The 9,577-nt window shown below is 34.0% G+C and overlaps 1 protein-coding gene across 1 annotated transcript; it reads left to right on the top strand.

Annotated features, from left to right (window-relative positions):
- The first annotated feature begins 695 nt into the window (after positions 1-695).
- LOC143613164 (uncharacterized) lies at positions 696-2,248 on the top strand. Its single transcript, XM_077086947.1, has 2 exons — positions 696-875; positions 1,454-2,248. The coding sequence occupies exons 1-2, from the start codon at positions 696-698 to the stop codon at positions 2,246-2,248; spliced, it is 975 nt and encodes a 324-aa protein (XP_076943062.1).
- Positions 2,249-9,577: the final 7,329 nt, after the last annotated feature.

Below are 9,577 nucleotides of genomic sequence, written 5' to 3'. Positions count from 1 at the left end.
TGATCTTGATGACATATTAGATAAACCTTCTGTTGCTTCCTCAATGTTTTCAGAGTAGTTCAAATGCAATCAAAATTATCCAGAAGCACATACTTTAACTTATGTTGAATTTCCTACAAAGTTTGTTTGGAAAGCCGACAAACGTTATTGGAAACCAAGGAAAAAAGGATTTTCCATTGGCAGAACTCATGCAGTCTCTCCTTCTCTTGGTGAAGCTTATTATTTAAGAATTTTGTTGAATAAGGTAAAAGGTCCAACAACATTTGCTCAAATTCGAACAGTCAACTCTGTTGAATATCCAACATTTAGAGATGCATGTTATGCATGTGGCCTTTTGGATGATGACAATGAATATGTTGAAGCAATTGTAGAAGCAAGTTTTACTGGCACTGGTTATTACTTAAGAAGTTTATTTTGCACATTGCTTATGTCGGAGAGCATGTCTAGACCTGAATTTGTTTGGGAATGTATGTGGAGTTATTTTTCAGATGATATTTTATACAAACAACGTATTGTTTTAAAGCATCCAGGTATTAAAATTTATATCATGATTTAATTTCTTGTTTTATTATCTCTATTTAAAAATCTATATTTAATTTCTTTTTTGTATAACACATATTTTTAAAATGTACAGGTTTAGAACTTAATGAAGAACAACTCAAAAACCTTACACTGTTTTAAAAAAGTTTTCTACCATGCCTTTTCCTAATAAAGATTTCATCTCTTCTGCAAATAATCTTTTACTTAGTGAAGAACTAGCTTATGACAATGTGATGTTAGCTCAAGAGTTTGAACAACTGTTTTCTTCATTTACTGATGAGCAGCATTCTGTATATGAAGAAATCATTGAAGCAGTTGATAAGAATAAAGGTGGGGTATTTTTGTTTATGGTTATGGTGGGACTGGAAAAACTTATCTTTGGAAGACCTTATGTGCATCATCTATAAGATCTCAAGGAAAAATTGTTTTAAGTGTTGCTTCAAGTGGAATAGCTTCACTTTTGTTATCCGGAGGTAGGACTGCACACTCCCGGTTTCACATCCCAATTAATTTGGTTGAGGATTCATTTTGTTACATAAATCCAGATAGCGATCTTGCATATTTATTAAAAGAAACCTCACTAATTATATGCGATGAAGCACCGATGGTACACAAGAATGGGTTTGAAGCTTTGGATAGATCATTAAAAGATATTTTAACATCCGCATCAGGAGCTTCTTCAAATTTACCATTTGGTGGAAAGGTGATTGTTTTTGGAGGAGACTTTAGACAAATATTACCGGTTGTCCTAGGTGGAAGTAGACAACAAATTGTCAATTCATGTTTAACTTCTTCTTCCATTTGGAGAAATTGCAAAGTCCTTAAGTTAACAAAAAATCTGAGGTTAACTACCTCAATCCATTCAAGTGAAATTGAGCAAATTAAATGTTTGCACAATGGCTTTTGGATATAGGCGAAGGTAATGTTGGTGGTAGCACAAATAGAAATACCAGAAGATCTTCTTATCAGACATTCATGTGATCCAGTTTCAGAATTAATAGACTTTGTCTATCCCTCCGTTTTACAAAATTTCAAAAACCAAAATTATTTTCATGAAAGAGTAATACTTGCTCCAAAAAATGATATTATTCAAGAAATTAATGATCGTTTGCTGTCAATATTTCCTGGAGAAGAAAGGGAATATCTAAGTTCTGATAGTGTATGTCTTACTGACATGATTAATGAGAATTTAGATGAAAGTTTATGCTCTCCAGACATTCTTAATGGAATTAAAGCATCAGGTTTGCCAAATCACAAGTTGGTGTTAAAGGTAGGAGTTCATGTTATGCTACTTAGAAATATTGATCAGAAAAGTAGATTGTGTAACGGTACTCGGTTAAAGGTGGTCTCATTGGGAAAACGTATTATACAAGTGGAGATTATATCAGGTAGTAATATTGGAGATAGGCATTATATTCCAAGAATTACTTTAATACCTACCGACAAAAAACTTCACATTAAGCTACAAAGAAGACAATATCCGCTTGCTTTATGTTTCGCAATGACCATAAACAAAAGTCAAGGGCAATCACTATCAAGAGTCGGATTATATTTGAAAAAGCCCGTTTTCACATATGGTCAATTGTATGTTGCATTATCAAGAGTTACAAGACAAGACGGACTTAAAGTTCTAATTCTAGATAGTGATGGTAATACTTCAAATGAAACATCAAATGTTGTATATAAAGAAGTATTTAGAAGTTTGTAAGTACTTTTCAAAAGTTTATCAATATTCATGTTTTGAAACAATTATGGTCAATTATTTTGCACCTCATAATGTTGACATATATTCCACGATCATAATCGTTGAATTCAATCAATATATTAAAAAGCCTTTACTTCAAGCAATATAATTAAAAGTAGTCCATCATTATAGTACTAAGTTACAAACATTTTAAATTAGCAAAAAGTCTTACATAAAGGCATACATATTAAAAGGTCAAAGTCATGATTACCAAACATAAAACATAAAAAACAAATTGTCTTAATTGTTCACAAAATTACTTATGATTATTTTCCCCTCCCTTTTGTTAAAAGCAAACAAACATTTGTCACCAACATTCAAGTTAAAAGTGGTTAACATACCTTTGAAGTCGTGGACACGGTATCTCGGTTTGTTGTGTGGAGTTTCCACTCGAAGATCACTTTTAAATTCCACACCTTCATTGTTTCTGATGATCACATTCCTTGCTTTATTCAACTTTGATTTGCTTGCAAAACGATTTGGTAAACGCTGGGAAAAAAATGAAAACATTATATTTTATGAATGCTATATTTGGAGTATAAAATTAAAACTATCACCAATTGTTAGAGAATTACCAAACGATCAACAATTGTTTTCTCGAATTGTAGATCATCATCATCAACCACATTAGCCGCATCATCATTTTCTTCATCGCCATTTGTACCGTCATCAACTTCAACATGAACCTCATTAATCCTACCAACAATTATTTCATCACCATTGTTACACGTATCAACATCAACAACATCAACATCAACAAATTGCTGCTCATCAACATCAACATTGTTTTCAGACTCTTGATTCATTCCCACAGAAGTTACTTCAAAATCAGCATTATTCTCATCAAGATTATCATCAGATTCATCTTCAATAGATTCAAAATCAACATCTATAATTTCTTGAACCCTTTCCGGACATTTAAATGGTGTCAACCTATATTCCATACCATCTCCCTTGAAAGCTGTCAACTTGAAAACATCTCTACCATCATAATCAAATACCATATGCTGTCCCCTTTTCAGTTTTAAAGCTTCAACTACTTTCAGCCAACCCCTCCTAAAATAAAACTTTTCTCCAATGTGAAGGATTTTGACAGTACAATCATTCATGTCATCAGCACGTATCGTAAAATATCTGATAGAGATATTTTTGAGGTCTTTAAATCGTTGAACAAACAAAGTTGGCACCACCTTTATATTCAAAAACATTAAAAACTATTTTAAAATTTTCTATACTCTAACTATTACTTTAAAGTCACAATTAGAATACATACCGTATAATCTATGTCAAGATGGAACAGGTTTTTGTAGAATGAATTGCCGTCAGCAGTAACAAGAGTTTCATTGAAATGCTGAATTGTGAAACATGAATTTCCATCATGCTTAAAGACCAAAAAATCGTCATAAGCTAACTTCAAATCCGAAGCAACGTTTTCCCCTCCTTTAGTCATCCTATAAGCATTCTTCACATATTTTATTGAAACTGTCCATCTGGATCCACTTTTTGTTCTAATAGTAGTAGAACCAAGTGGATAATTGTATTTTAAAAACAACTCATCGTAGTTTAACACTAACTTCTGAAATAAACACAAATTCAAAACCGTTTTACATTAATATAGTTATTATTTACTGATACTATTTAAAAAATACAAGGCTTACCAAAGATGTTGCATTAGGGTTTTTTACAATCCTAATAAACCTTGGACCCATCTGACCTGTGAAAGATTATAACAGTCACTTTTTGTATTACAGCTTATGTTATCATTCAAACATATCAATAAATAAACACTAACACAATGTCAAAAATAATACAAACATTATTTCATTCTGATTATATTTGTTTTCAAAAGACTTAATTTTATTTATCAGAATACACATACATAATTTTTCATTAAATTTTGTTATGCAATCTACATAAACATAAAGATAACTTATATTAAAACATTAAACTTAAAAGATTATTTTAATCATCACCGTCTTTACTAAAAACTTTCACAGTTTCAGTTATTTTAACCTTAATCAACACAATACTTAGTATGTGAAAAGTAACTCACCAAATATAGAAGATCTTAACAACACGATAATTGATTCTTTGAGTTCAGCCGTATATACTTTCGATGTGGAAGGTGGAAGATGGAAGAGTGAGGATAGAAGATGAAAAGGAGTTAATGTAAAGACATTAGGTTAAACAGTGTTTTACTGGGATTCAAAGTTATATACATAATTATATTGTTAATTTTTATTATTTTATTTTTTATCTCCAGTCACCAACATTGGCATAAAAAAAGTAGGAATGGATAAATAACACATAAATCGAGGGCTATGCGGATCCTCAGACATATATGAAATGGAATAAAGATGGACCAAGCTACTTATGGATGTAACCACAATTAACATCACTACGGTCGGGCTATCGAACACGGAGTCAGAAGTGAATTACGAGTCGGACCAATCTGCGAATCGAGCGAGCTCCCCTTGCATGCAATGATGTAGTGGTGAACCTCTCTTTCTAATTCAGTGCTCTCCGAACCGTGCGGGAAGGTTTCCCATCACACGGCTCATCAACTTGATCTTCCGGGGGAACCATATGTCCGAACAGGCCTGGAAAAAGAGGTAAGGTCTCGCTTTCCTTTTCCACTCAAGTGTAGTGTAATACAAAAATTAATATGAGTTTTTTTTAAAAGAAATTCCGAACTTTTTAATTTTTTCATAAACATTAATTCAATTTTTCTTTTACAATCTTATAGAAAATTAATTATTTATAAAATTGATATGAAATTTACAAATTACTCACATAAATAAAATTAATGAAGTTTTTATGTATAGTTGATCCCCTTCATTTTTTAAGTTTAATATTTATAAAGAAGTTAAGTGTACTAATTATCATGTAATTTTGTAAATGATACTCTATTAAACTTTGTAGTGAACTAATTCAAAGGCAAAAATGGATGATTCGATAGTCGATACAAACATCAAACCCTCTATAATAATGTCTTTAGAAGTTAGTAAATGAAAACTAGAATCTATATATCTTAACACAATATATTTTAATTGAATTTTATTGGTTATATTTGAAGTTGATTTTATAAGTTTCACACATTTTATTATATATTGTTATTAATATGTTTACGAAAAGACATTTTCTCAACCCGTGTAGAACACGGGCACGTAACCTAGTACAAAAATAAACGAATACAACAACATCGTGTGTGGCTGACGTCCTGTCGTCTAAGAAGGAACAAATGAACCAGAGCCGGGGAGCCGCTGCAAACAGTTGAAACAGCAGGTCCTGCTTTGTTTAAACTCTTGTTGCTTAAACTGTATGCAACACCCCTACCCTGCCAACACCCCCACCCCGCAACAGTAAGAATAACTGTCGTCGACCCCCACCTCCGCGCTACAAACCGCATTATCATCAATGAGCACCACATCACTACCACCCAAATCTCGCGATGATGCAACCGTCTCTTTTACGAGATCCCTAATTTTGAGTAAACATTGAGGGAATGAAAAGTTAAATGGTAGAAAAATAAAGCGGGGAAGGATATTGGAAGGATTACGTGTGAAAATTTTAAATAAACTTTTAGAGGGAATTTTTTTTGCATTGATTCTTTCATATGTTTTTTATTTGGATTTTCAAATGTTACATAAAAAATTTGAAAACATAGAAAACATAAAGTTAAATGAGTCATTTTTATATTTTTTACCCATGACTTAATGGTATAGTGGTATGGTGTCCACCCTTTCAAAATGAAGGCGGTGGGTTCAATCCTTGCAAGTACAAGATGAGAAGGATTTTGATGGAAATAAATTTGTTCTAAAAAAGATGAGTCATTTTTTTGTCTTACTAGATTAGACTTAGTCGTATTTAAACATTTTAGACTATGAAGGATTTTATTAGGTTGTCTTATATCTTAGTTGGTTGTAGCTAGGTGAGTAGGTGTAATGTGTTAATACTATATCACAATGATTTTTTAAGAGCATTCGCATTCCATTCTCCTTCGCTGTATATATAATTTAGTTAAAAAGCACACTTACTTTTGATCGAGCTTCACCACAATTGACCATCATTCACTATGTTTGGCATGGTTCATTATGATTACGTTATTTTTGACCATGATTAACCAAATTTTACCTTAAATATTCACTAATGACCATAATTGATCCTAATAATCATTAATGATAAAAATTTACATAAAATGGTCATCAAAGACCCTTATTGAATATTATTGGTCTGACTTGCTCGTTAATGACTATACATCTATAATTGACCATGGATGATTATATTAACCATCACTGACGCTAAGTGATAAACGATTACCATAGTTTAAACCTAAACATTCATTAATGTTTACAAATAGCCAAAAGGATCATCAATAATCATAATTAATCACAAACGATGACATAATGATCATTAACGAGCCCACAAGACATGAATGACGGTGATTAATCATGAAAGACCTTATTTGGCCATCGATGAACCTAATAGCTAACAATGACTATGAATGATCCTAGGTAACAGTGTTTTCAGAATCATACCGGACATCAAACTGAATGCCTTATTAGTTCAATGGTTGATTGGTCAAAATGGTATAACATCACATATATTATATATATTTTTGAAAATATACAAAACACAAGAAAGAAAAACTGAATCCAAATGTTTATTAAATTCTTTAAATATTTATACTAAAAAACACTACAAGTCCCTCTACTGTTTAATTAAATAATATATTTTTATATCTTTATCATTATAGTTTTCTCTCTTCTCTACTCACAACAAAATCAATAAATATTAAAAAATAAATAGGGTGCAACAAAGTTTCACAAATTTACACAAAATCACTACTTTTCTTTCCTCACCCTATAATTTACAGACACAACCACTCGTAACTAGGGGTGCAAACTAGCCGAGCCAAGCTCGAGCTCGACTAGGCTCGAGCTCGGCTCATTTAACTTGTACAAAGCTCGAGCTCGCTCGTGAATAGATTTTCAAGCTCGAGCTTGGCTCGGGCTCGGCTCATTTACTATTTATCAGTTATTTTTTTATATAATTTAAATATTTTTATATATTTTTTCTATTATAATATTTTATGTATAAAATAGCATATATTATTAAGTTATTTTTATTTATTTTTTCATAACATTATATATTAATTAATAATTCTTAAATATATATTTTAAAAAATTATATAAATGACAGGCTCGCGAGCCGGCTCGAGCTCGATAAGTGAAGCTTGGGCTCGTTTATTAAACGAGCTTACTTTTAAGCATGAGCTCGGGCTAGGCCTCCATTTAGTTTGGCTCGATCAAGCTTTTTAACGAGCCGATTTCGAGTAGCTCACTAGCAACTCGGCTCATTTGCAACCCTACTCGTAACCCCACCATATAACTTCCAAATTCCCCTCACATGATTTTAGGGGATAAGTTGAGAAAGCTCTTACCCCAACCACTTGGGCTAGGTTTGGATATAGACAAAATTTAAGAAATAACATAAGTATCTAAGAAAAAAATAGTAAAAAACGAAAAATGAAATAACGGAAATAAAGAGATGGGAGCTTTTAATATAGTATTTGAAGAAACACGGATCCAATCCCCGGGTATGGGTCCTGGATCCAATAAGTCCACAAGGTAAAATACGATAATTACTAACACAGTATGAGTACAACTTCCTGAAGTCCAATGACCGGAACCTGCAAAACAGACATCGTGAGTCTCGTTACAGGAAGGACAAGAGGGGGGTCTTCCTGTAACCACCCTCCAGTGTGAGAATCAGTATCGTTCCTAATGAAGAAAGTACTAAAGTATATAGACTAAGTGTAATCAGAGTATAAGTGAGTAAGAGTGAATGTGAATGAATGAATACCTCATGCAGGTTGACAAGGTATTTATAGCCGGAGGATGTAGGAAGGTGATTGGGCCAGCTGTCCTCTTCTAGAAGATCTTGGTAACTTCCTGGACGCGTGTCCCTTTGTGATAGGTTGAGCTATATGTCCCATGTGCAAGGGTATAACAACCTGGACACGCGTCGCCTTATGATATGACGGATTGCACCCTGGCCAAGTGCACGGTTATAACAACCTGGCCAGGTGTCCTTTGCTCATTGGCTGGTGAGTCACGTATTCTTCAAGTAACAATCTTGGATACCCTTCTAGAGGATAGTTAGTTCATGACAGCTGTCCAGTTGGTATTTCCTTCCGGTCATTTTAGCGGACAGATGTCCTATCTCGCGGATGACTTCTGAGGGTGCGTGGATGCTTCCGCGTGTGGTGTGAGGACGTTCCTCTTCTACCGAGTTATGCGGATGATCCATATGTCCCGCAGGCAGTGTATGAGAGGTTTCTCTATGACACGCGGGTGATACTTAAGGGTATTTGGGTATTTTTGGTACCCTACCTCTATAAGTCCCCCCAGTCCAGTGTTTCTTCCGCGTGAAGTCTTTTATGCGGGTGAAATTTTGGACTTAATGTATTTTGGGGGGTTTTTGAATTTTGAGGTTTGGTAGAAAATATCCTCTGTTGATGTATATAATCATGAAAAAAGGACAAGTTGACCACTCGCAGGCGCGTGCTCAGGTGATGGAATGTTTTTTACGGTTGTCACTGTACCCGACTGTGCAACTTTTTCTCTTTTTCGAATTTCTCTCGTGACGTGGCGGCCCTTAATTGGGCGATGGCTTTCTCTCCCCACTGTTCATATCCCATCGCATTAATTGCGATGGGTATAAATAGAAGGAGTTATCTTCAATTCGAAGTTTTATCGCCTTTGTTTCCTGATTATTTTCTTGTTTTTTCTCTGATAAAATACTGAACTTCTTGAATACCTTCTTGCTATCTCATCAAATCTTACTATAATGTCGAATGTTCAGACCGAAGTTGATGAAATAGAAATTCAATGGGATCTGACCGAATATCAGAAACTGCTTGAGACTTACGGCATTCCATTGGAGTGGGGACCGGAGTTTCCTTCTCCGGGTTCTATAGCCAGTCTGCCACCGCCTGGCAAAATGGCTGTCTATTCTGAGTATTTCGTTAATGGGAATTTCCGTTTTCCCATAACGAAATTTTTCATGAAGGTGTTAACTGCTTATGGGATGTATTTATCCTAATTGCATCCGCGTGCTGTAATGCGGATTCGTCACTACGAATTTGTATCCACATATTGACCGATTCCCCGTCTTCTACCGACTTGCCAATCGTGAAGGTTGGTTTACGTGTCAAGGATTCTCCAATCGAAGTATCGGATACGAGGTTGAGAAGGGGTCTGCCAACTGGCGCAATAAGTTTTTTTGGAT

The sequence above is a fragment of the Bidens hawaiensis genome, unplaced genomic scaffold (assembly GCF_021521415.1).
Source record: "Bidens hawaiensis isolate Kalapana, Puna unplaced genomic scaffold, B.hawaiensis_p1.1 tig00036766_1, whole genome shotgun sequence".
NCBI lineage: Eukaryota > Viridiplantae > Streptophyta > Magnoliopsida > Asterales > Asteraceae > Bidens > Bidens hawaiensis.
This window is presented reverse-complemented; position numbering and strand designations above follow the sequence as displayed.